The following is a 25,445-nucleotide window of genomic DNA, read 5'->3' as shown; positions in this document are numbered from 1 at the left end:
ATTTTCGTTCTTCAAACTCTAGAGAATTCATTCTCTTGGACCAGACGTCCTGGGTCCAGGCAGGGGTCTCCTGAAAAGATGGAGTAGAATCCTGGACTTCAGGAGAGGGGTAGGGAGAGGGGACCTGGGTGGCAGGTGAGCAAGGGCTGAGTTGGAAGGCGTGATGATGGAATGGAGGCAGAGGAGGGTGTGAGAAGAGACCCCAGGCTCAAGACCCCCACCTCCGGTTAGGTCCCAGCAGGCTCACCCTCATAGCGCAGGGCCATGCCTGCAGCCGCACCACTGCTGTCAGTACTGAGCTCCACAAAGAAGTGTCGGCCGGAGCTGAGCAGGCCCTCAATGGGCAGGTACTCCACCTCGTAGGAATCATACACGGGCGGGGCCTCCACATTGTCCCCATTGCGGATGATGAGCCTGGGCCAGGAGAGCGGCAGCTGCGTGGCTGGTCGCTGAGTTGAGTGGGGTGAGGCCCCAGGCTTGGGTACCATCCCTCCAGCAGGGTATTACCAGGCCAGGCTCTGCTATCCCACCATGATACCCCCTCACCTGTCGTCATCCTCTGCCAGGGAAACCTTCTCAAAGTGCAGGTGCAGCCGCTGGCCCTCGGGAGCCTCAAGCAGCCAGTGGCAGGTGAGGTTGATGCTGTAGTTGCCCGGGAAGCCGGGAGAGACGATACGGCCCGTGGTGGCATTGCGGATCACTCCACCGCAGGAAGCTGCGAGACAGGGGTGGGACGGTGGGCTGGGCTGGCCTGTGGGATCCTAGACAGCCTGACAAGCCTCTCTGCCCATCCCGGCTCTGTACCTTCTGCACGGGGCAGCAGGGAACTTGCTTTCATGGCCCTGAAGGTCAGTCCTTTGCCCCTGTGACCCTGCAGCTCCAGGCAGCCGACCTTCTACCCTTTCACACCTCTGGGATTCTTCATGTGCAACTCCCTTGACTAAGGTAGATCTTCCGTTGCCTAGCCATGTGGCCCTGGGTAAGTCACTTACCCTCTCTGCTGACTCCTCTGGGAGGCCGTCCCTGATTTCCCCTGCCCAGGTGAACTTTATTAATACCCCTTACCAGGGTATATCTGCTGCAGGGCATATCCAACCTTCTTGGGTATATCTGCTGTCTCTACCTCATGCCACCTTCCTAAACCAGTTATTGTTGGATATGTCCCTTACCCAGGCCCCCCCTGGGCAGGGGCCAAGTCTTTTCAGGCCAGGCACAGAGTTGGTATTCAATGTTTGTTGAATAAAATGAGTGAATGGATATTTAAGAAGAGAGTAGGACTAGATCAGGGATGACAAACACCTGGTATGCATGCCCTCCACCTCCAAATCTTGTGCCCTTAGCAGGCATTGCTAGCCAGGCGATGGTCTTGAATGCTGTCTGAAACAGCATCACTACCACTGTCATTTCTGGGCTGACCCCTTAGGGCCTTTCCAGCACTGGTCCCTCTGGCTTGGGACCGTCCTCTCTTCCTAATCAGAGGCTTAGCAGCTCTCCCATCCCCATCACTGAGGGCTGCTGAGTTACTTGGCCACAGGCTCCTGGCAGTTAACTGGGGCCAGAGAAGGGGTCTCAGGCCACAGGAGTGTGGCTGGTTTCAGGCAGTGCTTTGCTCTCCTGGACACACAGCTCTGGACCCTGCCAGCTCTCAGAGACCAGGCTGCCGTGGCCAAGACCCAGTGCCTTTGTCTCCAAGTGTTCAAGACTGCAGAATATTTTAACCTAATAAAGCTCCCGGGGAAGGAGTTGTGGTGTTTCTTCTCTGCTTCTTTGCAGAGGGGGCAGACTCACCTTTCTGCTTGGTCTCAGAATGGAACTGCCCTTCAAATCTGATCATGCCCCATCCTTCACTTAAATTCTTCAGTGGCTCCCTATTACCCTCAGGATAAAGTCCAGGCTCAAGAGGGTGTTCAAGCCCTTTATAAACCACTCTCTCTTGACTCAGCTTCAGCCCTTCCCCGTACACCCTCTTCTTCAGGTGCACCTCACCATGTCCTCACTACAGTGTGCTGCTTCATGCCTCCGCATCTTTGCAGGTGCTGTTCCAGGAATCCACTCCACTTCCCTGAGCTCTAACATGCTTGTCATCCTTCCCTGCCTTCTCCTTGGGAAGCTTTCCTTGTCTCCTTCCTCATTTTGGAGAAGCTCTCCCTCCCTTGGATGCCCACTGTGCCCTGAGTTCCCCCCATCACAGCTCCATCTGCATTGAACTTCCTGAGCTGCTTTCCAGTCTTCCCACCAGACAGAGAGCTCCTTGAGGGCAGAGCCCGTGTCTGGCTTATTCACCTCTGCTTATGCCTGGCACCTAGAAAGAGTTCATAGAATGAAATAAGTATCAAGAACCCAAGCTGCCTTTCATGCTGCAAACGAAACATTCCATCTCCCTTCTGTCAACAAGCCCCACTCCACTGGCAGCAATCTCAGACTCCCTGATCACCCAGGGCCAGAACCTGGGAGTCTCCTCCTTCCCCCCATTCCCTCATCAGTGACTCTGGAAACACTTCCCTCCTCTTCATTCCCAAAGTCATTGTCTAAGTTCAAGCCCTGTTGCCTGGCTGGCTGCCTAGCCTCCAGATACCACCCAGCTGTCTCTCCTGAGGAATAGCTCTGAGCCCCTCCCTCCCCATCTCATAAAACTTCAACAGCTCCCCACCCAGTGTCTTGGCCTGACATTCAAGGCCCTCCCACTACCCCTTCCACATGTCTCAGACCTCAGCCGAACCTGGCTGTTTTCTGTGTCCCTAAATGCTCCCTCACCTTCTCACCTCTGTGTCACTGCCCACATTGTTCCCTCCACTGAAATGTCCAGGGACTTCCCTGGTGGCGCAGTGGTTAAGAATCCGCCTGCCAATGCAGGGGTCACGGGTTTGAGACCTGGTCTGGGAAGATCCCACATGCCGCGGAGCAACTAAGCCCGTGTGTCACAACTACTGAGCCCACGTGCCACAACTACTGAAGCCCGCATGCCTAGAGCCCGTGCTCTACAACAAGAAGCCACAGCAATGAGAAGCCCGTGCACCGCAACAAAGAGTAGCCCCCGCTTGCCGCAACTAGAGAAAGCCCACATGTATCAACGAAGACCCAACGCAGCCAAAAATAAAAATAAATTTTAAAAATCAGTTACTATAATTTACATCAACAGATCAAAGGAAAAATCATATGATCATCTAAATAACAGCTGTATGAATAGTTAATACAACTCAACACTCATTAGAAAAAAAAGAAAAGAAAAGAAATGTCAAACCTTCAATGCTTACTTCCCCTGGGAAGCCTCCTAAGTACCCAGCTAAGAATGATTGCTTCCCCCATCCCAGGTCACTCTGTCTCTTCACTGGTACTTTTTTTTTTTTTTTTTTTTTTTTTTTTTTCCTGACTGTGCAGCTTGCTGGATCTTATCTTAGTTCCCTGACCAGGGATCGAATGTGGGCCCACAGCAGTGAAAGCACTGAGTCCTAACCACTGCACCACCAGGGAATTCCCTCTTCGTTGGTACTTTTAACTTCCTGCTCTGGGAGTTGGTGACCCGTGTACTTCCTTCACTCCCATTTCCTGAAACTTTGGGCTCCTTGAAGGCACAGTCCCTGTTTAATTCTGCTCTGTATACCTGTGGTGCCTCCATACAGTAAGTGCTCAATAAGTGCAGGTTGGCTGAATGCTACTGATGTGTGTGGCCGTTTTCTGGCTTCCTTATGGAGAGCAAATGAAGGTGCCAGACAGCAACAGAGAGCAGGAATTAGCCCCCCACCTCACTCCCCTGTTCAGCACTGAGTCCCCTGGGGCTACTCACCAATGCAGACAGGCTCCTGAGAATCCCATAAGGGCTGGGTGGCGTTGAGACAGGTAAGGAGCCTGGCACCCTTCAGCTGGTAGCCAGTGGCACAGTGGAAGCGGGCACTACCTCCTGGGTGGAGGCTGGTGACAGTCACAGCTCCATAAGCTGGACGTCGGGGAAAGTGGCAGCTCAGGAGATAGGCTGCAGAGAGAGAATGGGTGATGTGTGTGTGTGTGTGTGTGTGTGTGTGTGTGTGTGTGTGTGTGTGTGTGTTGAGTGGGCTGAGTCATAGCCAGGGCAAAAGGGGCGTGTCCCAGCCTGCCTTGAGGTGTCAGAGGAAGCATCAGGAATTCCAGAAGAGACTCTGATGCCCTCCCCAGAAGGTGCCAGTGATATTTCCGGCAGCCTGGGCTGGTTACTGGAGCAAACACAGAGGTGGAAGTTGGAGCCTTGGGTTCTGGTCCAAGCTTTCTGACACTTTAGGCAAGTTACTTCGCCTTTCTGTGTACTAGTTTCCTCATTTGTTAAATGAGGTTCAAAATGCCAGCCCACTTACAGGGATATTGTGAGAATAAATGAGATAGCATTTTATTCAGCTTGTTATCCCTGGAACCAAGAAATGTTTATTGAATGACTTGTAGATGTGAAAGAACTTGAAATAGAGAAAAGCCTATACTGATGTAAAGTACTGATGTTATGTTTCCTATAGGGGACAAATATGAATTACAACAGGAAACACTTAAGTCAGAGACAGTAAAAGCTTTCCCAGTATTCACTGAGAAATGCTAAAAAGCTTGATGGCAAGGGCTGTGGACTTTTTAAAAACAGGATGGGTCGAGGGTGGCCAGGCAGGACACGCCTTCAAGGAAGTTGTGGGAGGGACAAGTTGCCCTGGGAAACTTGGTAACTTTTAGAACTGTCATACCAAGTATGACCGAATGGTGGCAGCAAATCCTATTTTAAAAACCCGGCCAATCCCAATCCAGTGCCAAGCTGGGGCCTTAGCTAAAAATAGGGGTCAGGGTTTGGGTCTGAGAGGTGGTCAAGGAGAGGGGCTGAGTGAAGAGTCTGAGCTATAGTCTGCAAACCCTCGGAGGTGGTGGGAGAGATGAGGACGGTCTAGACTGAGGAACCACTCCTGGGTCTTGGGGTGGAGGAGGCCCACCCTCACTGATGGTACTAGGTGGATAGGAAGAAAGGTCCAGGCAGGGACTCTACAAGCCTCTGTGTGCCTTTGTATGACTATAAGAAAGGGCTGCCTCTGGGCAGACGAGGGTCCAGACACAAGTTTTGTGATTTTCACTTGTCCTGGTCTTAGTTACTAGGTCTGTGAAAGGGGGAGATGATTCCTTCTCATCCCTCTCTCACAGAGTTCTTAAAAGAATGGCCAGTGAGTGATTGCTTGTGATTGGTAGCCAGTATGGGGCAGTGCTTAGGAGGTGGGCTCTGAGGTCAGACTGCCTGGGTTTGAATACAGGCTCCCTTACTTGCTGTGCCACTTTGGGCAAGTTACATAACTTCTCTGTGCCTCAGTTTCCTTGTTTACCCACCCATTTGGAGTTTGCATCCAATGTTGTTACACGAGAGGTTAAGTGAGAGGATATATGTGCAGTGTCTGGCACAGAACAAATACTGCACACACCAGCTTGCAGTTATTGTTTGTAATTTTGATTAATAAAAACACCTCACATCTGCATGCACCTTCCAGCTTCTAAAGTGCCTTCACACTCTTCTTACTTGATGTCTACAACATGCTTAAGAGGAAGTTAGGGGTTATCAACTCACCTTCAGGTGAGGAAAACTAAGGTTCGGAGAGACTGAGGGAGTTGCCCTGACCACACAGCCAGTAAGTGGTAGAGTGGGTGCTTGAAACTCCTGGCTCTAGAGCCCACTGCTTTATACCTCCTCTTTCCTACCTGCTTTCCCACATGAAGTAGAAACCTGGGCTCAGGAGTCAGAGAAACCTGAGAGTAATAACAAAGGCTGTCCTGGGTGGTTGTTCAGGGCAGCCACTCACAATGATCTGGGGAGAAACCCCAGGCTGTGATGGGATGGGACACTGTACCCAGAATGGAGCGGCGAGTGACACTGAGGGCAGTCTAGGTCATGAGCCAGATGTCATGCTCAGCACTTGTACTTCCATCTTCCTCATGAGTTCTTATCACAGCTCTGGGAAGGGAGGTCCCCCATTTCACAGATTAGGAAACTGGGCTGCAATGAGGTGACAGCAGGAGGCTGGGGGCGGACAATGAAGCCCCCAGACTCCATGGTAGGTAAAGTGCCACTTCCCAAGATGAGCTTCCTCCTGTTGCCATGACGACTGTTCCCCGGCAGCCTGCATCACTGCAATCTGTTGAGCTATTTTCTCCCTGGCATCTGTTTCTGGGGCCAAGTCCAGTGCCAGGAATATTCAGGAGGGAGGAGGGGGATGCCTGGCAGGGCCTTCTACTTCCTCACCCTGCCTGAGGCTGTGGGAGGGGAGTTGGAACTTGGTTCTGCAGATGAGGGCCCAACCTTATGATCTCCAACATTATCTTGGATAGCTCTGACAGGGGTGTGGGTACAAGGCCCCTCACCCCCTCTTCTGGCACCCTCTTTCTCCAGCCCAGGGAGACGCACGTATGAGCACACGCTCCTGTTCCCATCTCTGGGATCAGGGCTAATTACAGCCTATAATTAGGGGAATTACACTCATTAAGGAAAGAGCTGATCATTGACAAAAACTGGGCGAAGAGGGAGGGCTTCTGGGAACTGAGAAAGAGGCAGGACTAGGCCAGCTTTCCCAGCCCCTCCTTGGGGTCTGCACCCCTCACCAGGCCTCCAACTCGCTGCCTTTCAGCCACCTTTGTCTGGCCCAACAGAGAGAAGGTCCGGGGGTTTGTGCAAAGGAATTTGCAGCAAGAGAGAAGGTTACGGTGATGTGAAATTATGCCCGCTGCTAGGGAGGACTGATGAGCCGTTAGGGAGGCTAGTCGGGCCGCCTAGATGCTCACCCTTGCCTCAGCTGGCCCCTTGCCTCTGACAAGCCCCTGGCCAGCCCCTGATGGCCACCAGGCTCCCTGTTGCCACACCAGATTGCTCCACCAGTTTAGGTGGAGAGGCCAGGAAGGGGTGAGTACTCCTTGGTGGGGGGGGTGTCCAAGCATCCCCATCTCCAAAGGAGTGATTGTGGCTCCCAGCAGGGCCGTCCCTGACAATGCAAGCCAATTGTTCATGTCAATTATTTCCCCATTAGCACTCCCCAGTCTGAACTGGTTACCTTGTCACAGCAGTGCAAGGGATCAAGACTTTGTCTGAGGCAGAAGGGGCCAGGAGAGATACTGATGGGAGAGGAATAGAGTCCCAAACCCCTTTTCCTCCCTTTCCCATCCTACTAGCTCTTTAACATAGTTCCGGTTTCTTCCTGGATGTGTGCTAAGCCCTTGACATGCACCATTTTGTTTCATCCCTACCATGACTTTGTGGAGTAGGTGCTTTGGACTCATTTTACAACAGAGGAAAAGGAGGGTTAGAGAGGTCAAATGACTTGTCCAAGGTCAATAGCCAGTGGGAAGGAGATTCAGACACAGACCTGCCCATATCCTGAGTCTGTGATTTTCCTATTACATCATGCCACTCTCCTATTTCCAGCGGTGTTCTGAGCTGACTGGGACATGGCCAGGTCCAGGGTGGGTGAGGCAGTTCAGGAAGGCCAGGTTGGTAGCTAAGGACCTTTAGACGGTCACTATCAAGCCCCTTTGACCTTGACCCCCTTGCATTTGGGGAGAGGCCTTCTACTGTTACTGCCTGTTAGATGTCTGCCTCCTGAGGAGATTCTGAACTCCTTGAGGGCAAGGACTTGGCTGGATCTTAATACTGCCAGTCTCTAGCACAGGCCTCGCAAGGAGCAGATGCCTAGGAAAAGTTTACTGAATGAATGAATGAATGAGTGGCAATGGACACACCTAGGGCTGCCTGATTCTGTGTCAGTCCCCCTTTGAGACCAGTTCTCTGCAGGTTGGTAGGTAGAGGAGGGAAGGTCCTGGAGGTATCAGATGGGCAATACTCACCTCCAGTTGTACAGAGCTTCCCTGCGCAACTGAGTTGCATGTTACTAGTCTCTCCATGTTTCCCCCAGCACCAGAGATCCCCAGGAGGGCAGCCAGTCCAGGCTGGTCTTTTCCTCAGCTACCCAGGCCTACCTTGGTAGTAGAAATGGAAGGTGCCAGGCCCAGCAGGTGGTGGGAGGCTCTGGAACCTCAGGGCCGCTTGGTGGGTGGGGCTACGGATGATGTGGCCCCTCAGCAGGAAAGACTGGTTAGCCAGGGGCAAGGGGTCAGGCCCCCCGAGGCCCTCCACAGTTACTGTCTCCCCTTCTCGGAGGCTGATGTTCTGGACCTGTCCATAGAATAAACAGAGCAAAGCAGAAGAGTCAGGCTTCTTTTTGCTGATTGAGCCCTGCTGCCCTCAGGCTCCTGCAGGCCAGGGGCATGGCCCATCCTCAGTGCCCCTTGGGCATTGGAGCCACTGGCCCTGAGCTAGGCACTTCAGTGCAGGAAGAGCTCATTTTACCTTCCCAGTAACCCTGTGGAATGGGGCCTGAAGTTCAGAGATATCAAGTAAATTATCCAGGGTCACCTAGAGATTAGCACAAGTGGGATTTGTAAACATGTCTGTTTCCAAAGCATTTCAGCTACACCAAACGCCTCCTGTCCCTTCATAGCTCTAGGCTCAATTTTCTCATCAGTAAGGTGGGGATGCAGTTGGTGTGTTGAACTAGATGGTGTCCCCTGAGGGCCTGGCCAGCAAGGTGGGCTCTTAAACATCAGCTTCCCCTGAACATCCTCTGTTGTCCTCTCACAGCCAGCCTGCCTCAAACTGAGCACCCCCTTCCCCCAGCTGGCAGCTCCTCTGGCTCCCCAGCTCAGGGAATGACCTTACCATCCATCTGCAGGCCCAAGTTAGAAACTGGCATCTCTCCTCCTCCCTTATACCGCACATCAAATCCATCATTCCTTCCTGTCAACTGGCCCCCAACTCTGTTCACTGCTCTTCATCCCCGCTGCTACCTCCCCCGTCCTCCCTGTTACTGCTCACCTAGACCATCGCAGCAGCCTCCGGCCAGCCTCCCTGCCTGCAGGGCTTAACCCACTTCTCCCTCCACCTCAATATTCTCTGAGCTGCAGCCAGTGAATAGCCCTGATATGTTGCTGCTCATGGTGCTTCCTTATTTAAATCATCCGTGGCTCTCCAGTGAGCCCACAAAAACCATAGTATCTAGTCCAGACTCCTTGCTGTGGCCCTCGAGGCCCTGCCCAACTTGGCCTCTGCTGACTGCTCAGCCTAGCCTTATGCCATGCCCCTCCACGTGCCAGCCACCCTTCTGTTCTCTCTTCTCTGGGCCTCTTTTTCCAGTCCTTTCCTCTGGCTGTCACAGGCCCCGCTGCCACCACCCCAACGCCCCTTAGACCTTCAATCCCTGGAGCATCCTCGGGGCTCCATGCCTTCATTCAGTCAAACAAGGATTGGACAGCAAACAGACTCTGCCCAGAGGGGAAGTGTTAGTGTGGCCTGGTAAAGGAGCACTGGATTGGGAGCCCAGAGGTCTGGGACCTAATCCTCACCATGTGATCTTGGACAAGTAAGCCGACTATTTGAGCTTCATTTTCTCCATCATATAAAATGTCTAGTGTGAATCTTTGCTACTCAGAATGTGGTCCCTGGGCCAGCAGCATCTGCACCACCGGGGAGCTTGTTAGAAAAGCAGAAGCTCAGACCCCACCTAAGATCTACTAAATCATTCTTTGCATTTTTTTTTAATATCTCTGATTTTCTTTCTTTCTCTCTTTTTAAAATTAATTAATTAATTTTTGGCCGTGTTGTGTCTTCGGTGCTGCTCGTGGGCTTTCTCTAGTTGCGGCGAGCGGGGGCTTCTCTTGTTGCGGAACATGGGCTCTAGGCACGCGGGCTTCAGTAGTTGTGACACACGGGCTCTAGAGTGCAGGCTCAGTAGCTGTGGCGCACGGGCTTAGTTGCTCCGAGGCAACCCATGTCCCCTGCATTGGCAGGCGGGTTCTAAACCACTGCGCCACCAGGGAAGTCCTCATCCTTTGCATTTTAACAAGGTGATTCCGAAGCACTGATCTACATGGTTTCCAAGGTCCTTACTATGTTGCTCTGAGGCAGACCTTCACAGATTATCCGCCTGAGCTAGTTAAGTGGCATCCGGTGAGTCACCAAATCCTTCCTAATCTTATCTCCCCAATATTTCAGTTGATTCCTCCTCTCTATCCCTTTGCCTCTATCTTGGCTCTGATAACCTACCACCCTCCCCCCCCACCCAATGTTCCTCACCTGGCCTTCACCCCTCCCATCCCCAACTCATCTCCCTGGCCCCGGCTGTCTCAGATTGGACCATGTCTCTCTCCTACCCAAACCCTGTTGGTGACTTCAGATTGTCCACAGGAAGAGGTCCAAACTTCCCAGCTCACAGTTGGCCTCAGCAGCTGTGCCAGCCTCTTATCTTCACTGCAGCCACAGGCCACGCCTCCCTCCCCTACTCTGGGCATTTGCATATGCAGGATCCTGCCCAGGGAATGCCTTCCGTTTCTCCTCTCCTGCTGAAGCTGCTCATTCTTTCAGGTCTCAGGGCCACCATCCTCTGCCTCCCAAGCCAGGCCAGTCAGTTCCTTTACTTCAGGCCCCTCTACCATCTGTCTCTCTTATAAAACCTAAAGGTAGCCTTTTGGGTCACAATGCCCTCTTCATTGGCCAGTTGCAATAAAGATGTGTGGAAAGGGTGAATGTGTGGGTCGCTAGAGGTACATTCCTTGCAGATTTCTGTAAACTGAGAAGCACAGAGGATGCTGAGCCCAGCCAGGTCCAAGGACACGGCTGCGCTAGGCTCTGGGCCCCTCAGACTGTGGGTGCTGAGAGCATATGTGCCCTGCAGACTCCCCTGCCTGTGAGAAGAGGCCTAGGGAATCTTTGGGGCTGAAGAGAAGGCTCAAGGCAGGGGGCTGGGGCAGATGTGCAGCCTCTCCATGAGGAGCTCCCCTCCAGGGCACATTTGGGTGGAGGCTGCCGGACCATCTGCCAGGGACATTCCTCAGGGAATTCCTGCAGCAGGCGGAGGCTGGATGAGGTCCCCTCAAACTTGGAGATTCTGTGATTCTAGAGTTGGGCAAACAAGACTCACACACGTGGAATCTGTAATTATCGAGAGATGCCAGGCAGCATATAATTCTGCCTTAAGTGGGCCTGAATGCATGCAGCAGGAATCCTCTAGGGGGGAGTGGAGGGGTGGCAGGCTCAGGGAGAGCACGTGGAGCAGGTGGGGCTGCGAGCCTGGGAGGAGGAGGAGGAAGGGAGGACATCACTGCAGGGAAATTACTAATGAAGTGAAGGCAGAGAAGTAGACATGAAGTTAGCATGTTTCCTAGTTCCCATAAACACCCTTTTGACCCCTATCTTCCAGCTCCTGACCCTGCTTTTTAGCCAGCAACAGTGGCAACTGCAATAACAACAATTACCATTCACAGAGCACCTACAATGTGTCAAGCCTTGTACTATTTACAGATATTATTTCATCCTCACCAGAATTCTGTAAGGTGGGTGGTAAAATCCCCTTAAGTAAACAGAGGCTGGGAGAGGCTAAGGTCACACAGGTGTTAAGTAGCAGAGCCTGGCCTTGCTGGAGGCAAAGGCAGCTCCTTCCCTCCTAACCTCATGCGGGTGTCGCCTGCAGACAGATTTCTAGACATCTTTATTTCTGGGTCCCAGGTCCGCCAGGTTTAGCAGGGAGGTGGTTTTTGGCCACACCGGGCTTTTTGCAAGATGTTGAGCCATCTCTCCCCCCAGAAGCCCGTAAAGCTGAGAAAACTGGGAGCTGAGACCTCTGTCCCCCTCTGATCTGGGGAAGGCATGGGCCCCTCAAAGCTGGCCTGGTAGCAGGGGTTGCCATGAGAGCATGGAATGGAGTGGGCCTGATTACTTGGGGCTCTTATCCAGAAGGTACTCTATTCTCACAATGGCTGTCTATGCAGCGCTGGTCCCTTGGGTTTCAAGCACCCACTTGCAGGCCTGCCACAGTGGCCAGATGTAATTTGTCACTTGTTCGAGGGCCAGGCCTGACAGGGGCCAGACAGGGCTGGGTGTTAGACAAGGGGGGTGATGAAGTCTTGATGTAATTTGCAGGCATCTGAAGGGCTCAGGAGACAGATTGAAATGTCAGCTCTGCTCACGAGGGCTGTCTACCCACACCCCTAGCCAGTGACAAGAGGGGAGCTGGGGATCAGGCCGGGGAAGACAGAAGCAGAGAGAGCCGAGGACAATTCCCACAGGACTCTGGGCTGTCTAACACCACCCAGATTCCAGCAGACCAGGGGTCAGTTCAAGGAAGGAAATATGGCTGCTTTGAGGGGGCTGACTCCTTCCTGGATGGGAGGTGGGGAGGATTCAGGTTGCCCTCTGCCAACCCCAGACCATCAGCCTTGACTGGCCTGTCTGTCCCCATGGAAGATGCCAGTCGGTCTCTAGGACATGCTCTAATGGTGTGACTCATAGACAGGATGGTGCCACAAGTCCTTGCACACAATCATCTTAGTACAACCCTGCACAGGCCATGAGCTCAGGGATGACTTGTGTGTAAGCCCCTCCCCCAGTGCCTGAGTCCCACTCCCAGAAGCTGACCACAGCCCCTGCTCCACTGCACTCTCCTGATCACCAGCACCTGTGTGTGCACTCTGACATCAACCCACTGCATGCACACAACTCCCTCAAACACATGACCTGGCACACATGCCCACACATACATGTGCTCCCTCCCTCCAACAGTAGCAGAATCACAATTCTTCCCATGAGATCCTTTACAGTTTTCAAAGCTCTTTCACACCCATTATCCTCAAAGATCTCACAAATCCTCAATAAGGGAGGCAGGGCAGGCTGTGTTTACCTCCAGTCATATAGAGAAGGGAACCTCGTAATCAGAGAAGTTGAGAGCTCCTCTTTGGGGCATACTGTAAATCCAAGGCAAAGCCAGGACTCCAGACCAGGACTCCTGATTCCTGGTCCAGTGCTTTGTCTTCATGCAAACATCCCAGGCCTCTCCCCCGAAACTGGGAGAATTCCAGATGGGGTTCCTAGAGGAGCAGGCAGGGCTGGGCTGAGAAAAGGGGTTGGGGATGGAGTTCTCCAACTGTTCCCAACTGAGCTCTCTGGAACAGGCCAATCTTCTGGGCCAGGGGAAGAACAGGGACTCTTGAGTCCTGGGATCAACTCCCAGCTCCATCATCGACTAGTTGATAGGTCCCTGGGCAAGTCACATGACATCTCTGAACCCCAGTTTCATCTGTGAAATGGGATAATCACACCCACCTCGTGGGGTTAGAAGGGTTAAGTTAGATCCCACCTGTACGGGGCTCAGCACAGAGTGGAAGCAGCATGAGCAGCCCTCTTTCCCTTTTTTGGAGAGACCTGGGCCTCACCCAGGCTGTGGACCCACCTCACCTCAGGTCTGCCAGGGCTCTGCCTGGGAGGCACTGTACCTGGGAGCCACCCTCTCCCCAGCCCAGATTCTGAGCTGCTAGGAAGCAGGAAACAGGGTCAAGGGCCTGAGATGCTACTGCCCATTCTGGGCTATGAGGGAGCTTCCCACCCAGAAGAGGAGCCTTTTGCATCATCTGGTTCAACCTCCTTTAACAGAAAGGGAAACAGGCCCAGAGAAGGCCAGGGGCTTAGCCCAGTGACTGAGAGATGGGCTGCAGAACCAGGACTGGAACCCCCCACTTTCAGTTTCTGTGCTCTATGTGACAGCTTCTGTGCTCTTGTCTTAACTGATGCTTGTCTACAAACACTTATGGGGTAGGGTCTGCTTTAGGGAGGGGAAGAGGGGCCTAAATCCATGGCGCTAGACCTGTTTGCTCCCTTGTGACCCCCCCTCAGATAAGCCTTCTAGGAGCCAAGAAAGAGGAGGTTGCTGAGAAACCTCACCCCCCTGACCCACCACCCTACTCCTGCATCCATATCAGGCCTGGCCCTGACCTGGCCTACAAGGGTAGGGTGTTCTGGTTATCAAACTGGCAGCTGGCCTGGCATGGGAGAGCAGTGTTCCAATGGGGCCATCTGGGGCACTAGGGCAGGGACTGTGGGCAGCTGTGTCCAGGCTCCAGATGGTACAGAGAGCAGCCAAGCCAAGATGGGGCTGCCAGGGGGAAGGCTCTTGGAATGCCAAGCACAGTGAGAGCCATGAGTCAGGCCCAGAAAGGCCTGGAGCTCTCAGGGGAGCTGGCTGCCTGGAGAGGAAATGGGACCCGCATGGGCCATGGGGCTCATGCCCACTCATCCTGAAGGGTCTTCTCTGGATCTCTCTAAAAAGAGCCTAGCCCAGTGCCCAATCCCCAGCTGAAATAGGCAAGCCTCTTCCCATCATAGAGGGCTGGCCCTGGCCTTCTTCCTCCAGGCAGCCCAGACCCTCAGCCTCAGAAGGCACAGATAGCTGCAGCATCCTGAAGGGAGGTGGGGGCCAGGGAGGAAGCAGGTTATGAGGGGCTGTGGTCTAAGCCATGGAGAGATGGGCTGTTAGGGATTCTGGAACCCCTGAAGCTGTTCCTCACAGAGAGGGAATTGAGAGGGTGTTGCCCAGGGGCCCAGCCTTTAGCCAGAGCTGTGGTCACATGGCAGGGGTTCAGCACGGTGTCAGGCTGACCTGCACAGGAGTGTGATTTGTGGGTCTTTAAGATGTTCCAGACTTCTCTGGTGGTCCATTGGTTATGACTCCGCACTTCCAATGCAGGGGACTCAGGTTCGATCCCTGGTTGGGGAACTAGGGTCCCACATGCCGCGTGGTATGGCCAAAACAAAAAACAAAAAAAGTTCCTCTCCTCCCATGGTTCTACCAGTCCCCCTTGCCTGGATTCCATCCCTTCCACCTACCCTGAGCACTGTGAATCCATGGAAGGGCAGGCAGGGGCTTACGTAAGATGGGAAGAAGCCACAAACCTTCCCCAAGCCTGAAGGAGCAGTGGGCAGCCTCCTGGGCATTCCAGCTGTCTCATCTGTCTTTGCCCCCAGTGCACAGTGTGGCCTGGCCCAACTGCCAGCCCTGGGCAGGAGGGCACTGCACTCAGACCTAGCCTCTGGCAGGAGTGCAATCCAGAAGCCATTAAGCCCACCTCCTGCTCCTAGGCAATAAAGTCACCCGTTCAAAACTGCCTGGGGGGCTTCCCTGGTAGCGCAGTGGTTGAGAATCTGCCTGCCAACGCAGGGGACACGGGTTTGAGCCCTGGTCTGGGAAGATCCCACATGCCGTGGAGCAACTGGGCCCGTGAGCCACAATTACTGAGCCTGCGTGTCTGGAGCCTGTGCTCCGCGCCTGTTGATCCGCAACAAGAGAGGCCGCGATAGTGAGAGGCCCGCTCACCGCGATGAAGAGTGGCCCCCGCTTGCCACAACTAGAGAAAGCCCTTGCACAGAAACGAAGACCCAACACAGCCATAAATAAATAAAACTGCCTGGGCAGGCTTCAAGGGCCAGTCTGCCTTACCTGCTGCTTTCCAGCCGAGGCTTGGCTGCTGGCCTTTCATCCTTCAGGCTTCAGAGCAGGTATCATCACCTCTGGGGAGCCTTCTCTGACCCTCCCCTGGCCCCTTGATGGTGGAGTGTGCCCTATCTTGGAATTCCTACGGTCCTCTGTGCTTCCCACTCCTATCCCCAACAGCACTGCGCACTCTGTGTTCATCATTTTTTTTTTTTTTTGGTCATCATTTATGATTTCTGTCTCCCTCACTAACTGTGAAGATCCATGTCTCCAGAGCCCAGTACAGAGCCTGGCACATAGTAATTGCTCAATCTGTACTTGTGGAACAAATTCACTCATCAAAAAACATTAGTTAGGGCTTCCTTGGTGGGGCAGTGGTTAAGAATCCGCCTGCCAATGCAGGGGACACAGGTTCGAGCCCTGGTCTGGGAGGATCCCACATGCCACGGAGCAACTAAGCCCGTGTGCCACAGCTACTGAGCCTGTGCTCTGGAGCCCGTGAGCTACAATTACTGAAGCCCGCGCACCTAGAACCTATGCTTCACAATAAGAGAAGCCACCACAATGAGAAGCCCATGCACTGCAACAAAGAGTAGTCCCCGCTCGCCGCAACTAGAGAAAGCCCGTGCGCAGCTATGAAGACCCAATGCAGCCAAACATAAATAAATAAATATTAAAAGCAAAACATTAGTTAATGATTAACGGAGTGACCTTGGGCAATTCCCTTTCCTTCAATGGCCTCAGTGTTTCAACTACCCATTGGGTATTGGTCTGCAGTGTCATTAATTCTTTCGGTCCCCAAGAGGCCTGTGTGGTGTGGCCAGGAGGCTTAGATAGGAGCAGAGGTTGCTGGAACTGGCCATGGAAGAACCTTCAATCCTGCTTCAGCCCTGATGATTCTGTCCCTCCCCACCCAGCCCTCCCTGCCATGGCCTCAGGTGCTCTCAGGCCATCAGGGCCCACAGGGTCCCCAAGGACTCTGCCCAGTGGTGGTACGGTAGAGGGCGGGGCCGGCATCTGCCTGCTACGGTGTCCTGACAGCAATCCAGGGCTGTGGCAGGTCTTCCTCTCAAGGTTGCCTGGTAACGGCTTTTGCGTTTGATGAAAAAAATGTGGCAGAACCAGACAACAGACATGGGGTTTTCCGGGGGCTTACGTGAGGGGGTGGGTATCCAGGGTGGGGCTTGTGCCTGGGCCAGGGCCAGGGCAGGCAGAGGCAGCATCTTGCCTCATTGTGGAGAGAACCAGGACGGGGCCCGGCATGGCCTAGTGGGCGTCAGTGGGGATGGTAGGCTTGGGGTACAGGTAGAACCAGCCCAGGCCTGCAGAGGGGCAACCAGCCTGGCATCTGCCCCCTCCCACCCCCTTCCCCACACCTGCAGCTGGTGCCTTCCACCTGGTGAGCCACAGCCAGTGCCACCACTCATTAGGTGATGATTTTACATTAATTACCTTAATTAAGCGGCACTGAGTGCTAATGGCTTGAAGGGGGGTGGCTGTTCCTAATTACCCTCCCAGTCAGACCAGAGCGAGGGGCACAGGGCTTGACAGAACAGGAGCAAACAGTTACACAAAGAAGGGGAGGGGCCCACCAGTGCTGGGAGAAAGTCCCCCTCTGCAGGGCCTGGCTCAGAGACCCGGACCTGACATCCCCAGAGGGCAGGGCTGAGGGTGCTGCCCCAGGACAGATGAGCTAGCTTTAGGCCCGGATCCAGGCCTGCGTGGGGAGCAGGCCGGGAAGGGGGGATAGGCGGAGCTGTCCTCTTCCCTGGACTCCTCCTCTGCCCCTTCCTGGTGCTCCTCAGTCACCACCCTGATTCCCTCAACTGGGCTGAATGCCTCTCCTCTCCACCTCCATTCAGTCTCCAGAGTCACATTAAATGTCACCTCATTCCTCCCTACCTCCATTCATTTGTCCATTCATTCAGTCAGCCCATGGAGAACCCAGTCTGGGCCGTGTCCACCCAGGCACCCCTCAAGGAGCTTACAGTCTAGCTGGGGAGATGACAGCTATAAACAGACCCATAGGAGACAGCGTGATGAGCGAGAGGATGGGGGATGCCCCAGGCTTTGGGGATCACGAGGGAATTCCCAGAAAAAGTGATGCCAGGGTTGAGTCCTAGGGGAGGGGACTCTTCCATGCAAAGGGACCAGTAGGTGAAACTGGGGCTTGTGGGGAAAGTGCGCTTGACCCATTGCCTTAGCTGCAAGCTGTTGAGTGCAAAGCAGGAGTAGAGAACAAGGGAAGAAGTGGCTAGAGACCGGCCCAGAGGTGCTGGCCTTGATTTAGAGGCCCTTGGGGGAGACGTGGGAGGTAGGATTGATTTCATTTGAGAAAAATGACTGCAGTGTGGGTGGAGGATGGTAATGGGGGCAAGCGAGAGTGGAGTGACCAGTGAGGCATCCACTACAGCATCAGGGGAGGGATGACAGAGGCTGGACCATGTGGGGGTTGGGATAGAGGGGGAACAGCAGGTAGATCTGAGTCTGGGGGAGTGTCATGCTGATAGAACTTGGGCATCAGGGAGCTGGTGGAACAGGGAGAGGGAAGGGCCGAGGTGCCTCTGGTCACACAGCTCCAGGGATGCCATCTACAATGCACCGTGGTGGCCCTGCTCTAGGTTTCTGACTGGTTGGGGTCAATCTCTGAGGACAGAAGTCGGGTGGCAAGCAGGTTTGGGGGTACAAAAAGGAAGAGCTGGGTTTGGGGCCTGTGGAGGTGGTGGAGCCTGTGGAACAGCCATGAAGACCTGCAGGCTCAGGTTTGGGGATTAAGAGGGAGCCTTAATGCCAAGGGAGGGATGAGATGGCCCAGGAGGGTAGGGGGCAGGGGGCTGGGCACTAGGTCTGGCTCTCCCAGCAGCTGGTCACCTTTGATGCTGCGGCCATGTCTGTCTTCCCACCTCTGCATCCCAGGAGCCAGCACAGGGCCTGGCCCAGAGGAGCTACTCAGGGAGTATTTGCTGAAGGGAAAGAGTAAGTGAATACATGAGTGAGTGAATATATGAGTGAGTGAGGCTCCACGGCTCTCACAGGTCCAACACGGCTGCCCTGAGTTCTTTCGACTCAGACGCATGGATTCAGACACTCACCCAATCCCGTGCCCATCCAGGCTAGAGCCCCTCCTCAGGCTCTCCTGAGCTCCTGATTAAACCCTTGGGGGAAGAGGATACACACACGTGCTTCTCCAGCAGCCCCTCTCAGCCTAGGCATTTCTGCGCCGCAGCAGGAGCCTCTTCACTCCCTGAGGCGCAGGGCAGAATCCAACCATGTTTTAGGCCCACTGCCCAGCCCCGGCCTAGGTCCCTGTCCAGCTGATGACCCTGCACATCTCTACCCAGCCCCCCCGCCCCCATGGCCAGCACCTTTCTGGAAAGATAACACACTAGCCCCAGTTCTGCCCCTGCCGAATCCAGGTCACTCACCTTGATTTCCACACCGTAGCCAGGATAGACGGAGATGTAGTAGAAACAGTCCAGGCCGACATCAAGGGGTGAGCTGGGGGCTGTGGGGGAGTCCAGAGAGCCCTCTGGGCCTGAGAAATTCCAGCTACAAGGGCCTGGGGGGCAGGAGGAGACATAAGGCTAAACCCAGCTCTGGCAAAGTGGATCCAATTATGGCTGACCTGTGTGTGTTTGTGTGCGCGCGCCGCGCGCGCGCGCGCGCGTGCGTGCGTGCGTGCGTGCGTGTGTGTGTGTGTGTGTGCGGTGAAGCTCACCCCTTGGGAGGTCTACTACCCTGTTAAAGCAGGGGACCACCTCCTCTTGAGCACCTACTGTGTGCAATCTTATCTCAGTTCTTGTCAGTGGCTCAAAGAGGTAGGTCTTCTTATTGCCATTTTACATATGAGGCTCAGGGAGGTGAGATAAAATTTCTGAAGTCTGCTGTAGTTGCTTCCAATCAGGATTTGAACCTGGGTCTGTCTGGTTCCCAAGGGCAAGGCAGGCCAGCACAGTGACAGAGAGGCAGGAATTCAGGGGCCCCTCAGCTCCCCCATTACCATCTCTAGATCTGCAAGCCATCAAGTAGCTGACCTGGTGGCTGGACTGTGATGATGGTGGTGGTGATGATGGTGCTGGTGGTGGTGGTCTCCTCATCGTCCCCTGAAGCCGTAGAGGTGGTGATGGTCCCCTCAATCCCAAGCCCTGTGGTTGGCGACATGACCTCTGGAGCCCAGGGCCTGCCTATGTCTCCAGGACCTTCTCGGGTCGGAGTCCATGCCCTGCTAGGGGGTGTAGTATTGGGCCTCTCTGCTGGGCCTGGGGTGGGCATTGCCATACTGGGCCCTGGAGGTAGGGGAGCTGTGATATGAAGTGCAGGGGGCTCTGACTCCAGGCTCCAGGGTCCTTCCCTGGACTGGGGTTGAGTAGGTGTTTCCACCATGGCTGGAGTGGGGCTGGTGAAGACGGGGCGGCTGTCCTGCTTGGCCAGACGGGGAAGGGGACTCGGGGTATATGGTGTAGGTGGGTCAGGCCGGAAGGGCTGTGCTGGCCTCAGCTCTGTCACCCCCTCCTCCAACCCCTCTTGTAGGAATTCCTCGAGCAGGGGGTGGTGGTTAAGCAGCTTCAGGGTAGGGGCCGTTGTGACGAAGTGGATGCCTCGTTCTGGCTGCTCAGGTGTGGGGTTCACTGTCAGCTCCCCATCCGTCTCCTCCATGCCTGGGGCCTGCTCTTCCCCCACTGTAGGGGCCTCCGAGGAAAGTCCTGAAATAGTAACAGATGATCAGAGGTTCTCCTCCTGCCCCACAGTGAGCAGCATCACACCTAGTCCAGGCAGTAGGAGATCCAATTCTCTCTTTTTTTTTTTTTTTTTCATGGTACGCGGGCCTCTCACTGTTGTGGCCTCTCCCGTTGCGGAGCACAGGCTCTGGGACGCGCAGGCTCAGCAGCCATGGCTCACCGGCCTAGCCGCTCTGAGGCATGTGGGATCTTCCCGGACCGGAGCATGAACCCGCGTCCCCTGCATCGGCAGGCGGACTCCCAACCACTGCGCCACCAGGGAAGCCTCCACCTTTCTTTTGACATAGAGCCTTGGGGAGTGTCCTCATGATTGAAAATCAAGGAGCCATAGAATTTTAGAGCTGGAAGTGAGATGATATCACATACTTTAAGGATGGCACATGAGATATCCCTTCTCCTCCAACATCAGAAGTGGACATTACTAATCTATCATTGCACTATTTCCTGGCTGTTCTCAGATTCGGCCTCAGAATCCTTCTCAACACAGCACTCTAGGAGCCATGCCTGATACCTCAGACCAACATGACAAACAAATATTTCTCATCCCTAACATAGCTCAAAGGCCTTATCTTACCAATGACGAAACAAGGTCAAAGAAAGGAAATGACGTGCTCAAAGTCAACAACCAGTCAATTGAAGGCCGGCGATGACACCCTTAGCAAGAGTGCCATCCCCCACCAGTGTGACTTTTCTGCCTGAGATTACAGGGCATTGCATTCAAGTTCACTTTCTGTTCTCAATGAACCTGGTCATTAGTCTCAGGAAATGCTTCATATATTTGGGATTTTATTTTAGATTCCCTCATGGACACATGACGACATTTTGGTTGGGGTCCCATTATGCCCTATTTCTCTCACTTTTCAGAAAATCATTTCTTTTGTTTCTCTCTCTCTTTTTTGTCCTTCTACAAAAGCTAAACTCTGGAGTAAGGCAGATGTAAACTCTGGAGTAAGGCAGATGTAGCTTCAAATCCATCACCATGGGACTGTGTGACCTTGGGCAAATAACTTAAACTCTCTGAACCTTATTTTTCTCATCTGTAAAATGGGGTTTCTTTTATAGGATTAACTGAGATAATATTACTTCCCTTTCCCATTTGCTGTGTCTCTCTGAATTCTCTTAATCTTTCTTTTGACACAAGCCAGGGGCGATCTAGGGCAGGATCTATAGTAGGGTCATCGGCATGCTACAAGCTCCTTCCCCCCCAATCCATGGTAGACATTATTAACCAATTTTGGTTATTTCTTGCTGAGGCCACATGGGGCTTCAGAATCCTTCTTAACACAGTTGTCCAGGCAGCCACTACCAATTGATTAGATAGGCTGTGGAAGAAGAAACTTATTTGCTGTTACTGGTCTGAGGTTGCTATGCTATTGATTGTATTGACTTATTTAACCACATAGCTGAAGAGATGATGCATATTCTGCCTGTGGCCCACTAGGCTCCCCAGATCCTTGACTGCCAGAAAAAGGTCAATGGATGCTGGCTCCAGATTCACTTCACATAGAATTTTGCCAGTTTGGTGAAGGCTGGGAAGATATTCTGATTTTAACAGCTCTCAAAATGGCTGCATGAAGATTTGAAGGGAAACACAGCCAGGGTGAGATAACAGAGTTTGCAAGGAGAAGGTTGGTTCCTCTGCACGTCCGATGGTGGGGCTGTCATTCCACAGGCTCACACCCGCCCCATGGATTGGCAGGCGTGAGGAAGCGGCAGATGGCCTACCTTCTGTTCAGGAGACCATGGTAGCTCCGATGTGTCAGACAATTGGGAGGAGGGAGGAAATTGGGGTGAGGGAGGTGGGTGCAGGTCAGAGGGCTCTCCACTGCTCTGGGTCAGAGGGGCCTTGGGGCCCCAAAGCCCTGAGGAACGAGGCCCAACCCCTATCTCCTGAGATGCTCACTAAAGGAGTCCATCTGTGCCTTGGCATTCTGTACCAGACACTGACAACACGGTGTCCAAACTAGATGCCCCGCCAGACCCATACCGCCTGGAGCAGATGGTCTGGCAGTGTCCTGTGTGTTTCATCTGAGTCAGTGGTGGAGGGTCCAGGGAGTGCCTGTGACATGCCAGGACGGGGCTATTCTCTTTGCCCAGCCCCCAGATGTCACACGGTCTTTGCCAGGTTACCTCAGAGTGATCGTAGCATATGACAAGGAAGAAGAGCCTTTCTCATCACATAGACTGGAGCCTTAGGGTTCCAGTGTCCCCTTCCAGGGTTGCCCAAGAAGAGATGTAGCAGAGGCTCCCAGGGTAGGCACCTGCAGAAGTCTTCACTGGGAGAGGGAGTGCCCCTGTCTCAGGAAGGGACCGTAGCGGGCACAGCTCCTCCCGCTGGCTGCCAGGTGGGTGCCAGGCAATGGAGCAGAGCTAATGGGCACCTCCCGTCACTGTCGATTGCACTGATTGTGCTATCTGGGGGGACTGAGCACTTGGTTAAGTGGGATCGAGATAGCGTATCAAACGAGCAAATTGATTCTACAATCAGCTGCCACGTGGTCCCGGAGGGCGCTACCCACTATCAGAGAGGGTAAGATAATCTCTGGGAGACAAGCCATTTCCAGGGAAAGGGCATCTCCAGACACCCTGGATGATTCTGATGGAATCCTGAGGCCCTGTGAGCCCCCTCCCCAGGTTCCTGGGGTTCTCTCTGCCTGGGCTGACTGAGTCCAAAGGTGTAGAGACTGACAAACGGGGAATGTGATGCGGGGGAAGCAGCAGGATGTGTCAGGGACCCAAATGCCCAGTCTCATCCGGCACTTTAATGTGTGCCGGACACTGAGTTGGGCCGTTCACGGATCTTGGATTATTTAATTGACACTACGAGTCTGTGAGGTGGGAATCTTATTTCCACATTACAGAAAAAGAACCTGAAGCCTAGAGAGGTAAGGTGAGGCCTTCTCCAGTCACACAAAGGTGGAGCTGGGATTTGAACCTATGTTGATCTGGTTCACAAAGCCCTGGTCTTTCCAGGACACTAGCTTGCCTCACAGGAGGAGGGGACTGGGGCTACCCAGCAGAGAGTCCTCTAGCCAGTTGAGGAAACCAAGGCCCAGAGAGAGGAATGGACTTGTCCAAGGTCTTATGCAGGTTAGAAGTGGAGCTGAGGCCAGAGTTTCTGGCATCTGGGATCTGAGCTGAGGCTGAGCTGAGCTGGGCCCTCAGGAAGCCTTCTGGTTGGGACCCAGGGAGCCCCCATTCTGTGTCCAAAGCACACCTGAGTCTGGGACTCAAACCAGAAGATGAGGACACTGCTCTGCAGGGCGGGCATGCCAAGTCACACATACACTGGGGTGTAAATGTCAGCTCTGCCACTTAAAAGTCAAGTGAGGCTGGGCAAGTCACCTCTGTGTCTTTTGTGTCCTCAGCTGTAAAACAGGCATTTTGGAGAGGTTCTGTGAGAATCTTTTTGTTCTAAATAGCAGGGTTTTTTGGTTTGTTTGTTCTTTTGGTTTTTTTGGTGGCGGGGACTACAGAGGGAGAGGCCACACTCCGAGGGGGGCAGCCCCCTGCCAGGGCAACACTGAGCAGGCCTTTAGGGTTGGGAGAAGCTGGCCCGGGTGAGGCCTCTCCTTTCTGGGCGACCATGTCCCCTGTTGTGTGGCAGTGTGTGTGACCTCGAGCATGTCAGCGTCCTCAGCTGTACAACGAGGATAGTACTGCATCGCGCCGCGCAAAGGGCAGCCGCCTCCGAGGCTGGCATGTATGTGGGGGACAGTGGCCCACAGCAGAACAGCCCCCCATGATTCCGGCCTGCCCGGTGCTGGAACGCAGGAGTGCACACCCTGGACTGCTGCTCCCCCCTCTCCTCCCGCGGGGCCGGGGGCTGCGTCCTCCAGGTGGGCTGGGACTGGGAAACACCCCTGGGCTCCCACACCACCCTGTCGCCTTCCCGCCGCGGAGCTTTCCGGCAGCCCCCAGCCCTGGTGGGCCCCGCCGCTGCCTCCTGGGCCCTCCCCCCGCATTAGCTCTCAAGCTATGCAAATAGACATCAGAGGGAGCCCTGTTTAAAGTATTTAGACGAAATGAAAAAAGGCTTTCATCGGCACTAATGAGCCATTCAGGATGCCTCCCCGGTGGATTCTCTCCCTCTCCGCCTCCCGGCCCGCGCCGCCCCCCTGTGGCCCCTCTTGGGATTGGAAGCCCCCTCCCCTTAGCCCCCGCCGGGGCCTCCCAGGGAAAGCCACCTGCCCCGCCCGCTCCTCCCCTGCGCCCAGCTGGGTGAGGGTGGAGACAGGGGGCCGCGTGCTCCACCTGCACAGACTGGGATCTAGATGGGGCGCCGTGATAGCTTCTGTTTAGGGAAAGCCATAACGACTGGGGACTCGCCTTCACAGGATCCAGCTGGGTAGGTGTTCTGTCCCTGTCTGATAGATGGGGAAACTGAGGCTCCGGAGGCCCAGGACGTGGCCAAGGGTCACCGCCCCTGTGGGCTGAGGAGTTGGAATTGGTCTGTGTGGAGACAACGGCGGAGGGTGGTGGTCCCTGCCTGGGGCAAATGCTGCACCAGGCAACACACTCCAGATGCGCCTCAGGCCCAGGTGGGCTGCCTGCTTGGTGCTATTGTGTCTGCAGATCTTTCTGCTCCAGACATAAAGAAAAGCCTCAGATTCCAATCCGCAGTCTATGTCTCACTAGCGGTGTGATTGGGCAGGGGGCTGCCCACTCGAGCTTTTGCTTCTCCATCTGTGGAGTGGGGACCTCCTGGGTTTGGTGAGGGCCGTCTAGAGACAGGCTCATGCTCCCAATGGCCAGCCCCACCCCGTCCTCTGCAAGGGCGGGGGGACCCGCTGGCCCTAGAGGCTGGCACAGGAAGGGGACCCCACAGTTCTCAGAAAGGTCAGGCTTGATCCCAACTTGTGGCAGCACCAGCTTTCAGCTGAGGGGAGCATGACTTCAGGTGGGTACAGGGGGAACCTGGGGGATACAGTGGGCAGGGAGCTGCCCCTCAGGGTTCTGGAGGTTAAGCTGGCCCAGCATAGGGAGAATGAGTATTTAATGGGATCCATTTGTTGTCCCATAAAAGCTAATGAGTTTATCCTGGAGGTTCTCTGGCCCCTTTCAAGTTTTAATAGGGAATTAGTGAGGGCCTGGCCCCTGTGGACCCCCTTTATCCCAGAGCCTGAGGGAGGGAAGAGAGGTCCCTGGAGTAAGAGCACCTGGGCTCCTCAGAGCCAGAGCCTGGTCTCCACAGCGACGGTTCCACTGGGCCCAGGCCTACCTCCTGAACTGAGGGTCCCCAGCTGGAGGCTGGCAGGGCCACATAGGGCCCCTGAGGCCTGATTCCATGTTCTACTACTGAAATAATTACCCCACAGTATCCCTGTGTCTGAGGTAGGTTTGCTGCTGTCGACTACTTGTATTAACAGAAAAGGCAATATAAGCCCTATACAACAGATGGGGAAACTGAAGCCTAGAGTGG

The 25,445-nt window shown here is 54.3% G+C and overlaps 1 protein-coding gene across 6 annotated transcripts in view; it reads right to left on the bottom strand.

Moving 5' to 3' along the window:
* Positions 1–25,445, bottom strand: part of SEZ6 (seizure related 6 homolog) — a 99,617-nt gene that overhangs the window by 4,988 nt on the left and 69,184 nt on the right. For all 6 annotated transcript variants that reach the window (XM_067022082.1, XM_067022079.1, XM_059046330.2 and 3 more), the window contains 6 exons: positions 19,319–19,987; positions 18,710–18,843; positions 7,951–8,146; positions 3,785–3,970; positions 547–715; positions 248–414 (listed from right to left, as the gene is read on the bottom strand). In XM_067022082.1, coding sequence (XP_066878183.1) covers positions 248–414; positions 547–715; positions 3,785–3,970; positions 7,951–8,146; positions 18,710–18,843; positions 19,319–19,940 — 1,474 coding nt within the window. In that variant the 5' untranslated portion in view covers positions 19,941–19,987. The remainder of the gene's footprint in view (positions 1–247; positions 415–546; positions 716–3,784; positions 3,971–7,950; positions 8,147–18,709; positions 18,844–19,318; positions 19,988–25,445) is intronic.

The sequence above is a fragment of the Kogia breviceps genome, chromosome 19, assembly GCF_026419965.1.
Source record: "Kogia breviceps isolate mKogBre1 chromosome 19, mKogBre1 haplotype 1, whole genome shotgun sequence".
Classification (NCBI taxonomy): domain Eukaryota; kingdom Metazoa; phylum Chordata; class Mammalia; order Artiodactyla; family Physeteridae; genus Kogia; species Kogia breviceps.
Note: the sequence above shows the minus strand (reverse complement) of the source record. Positions and strands in the feature narration are given on the sequence as shown.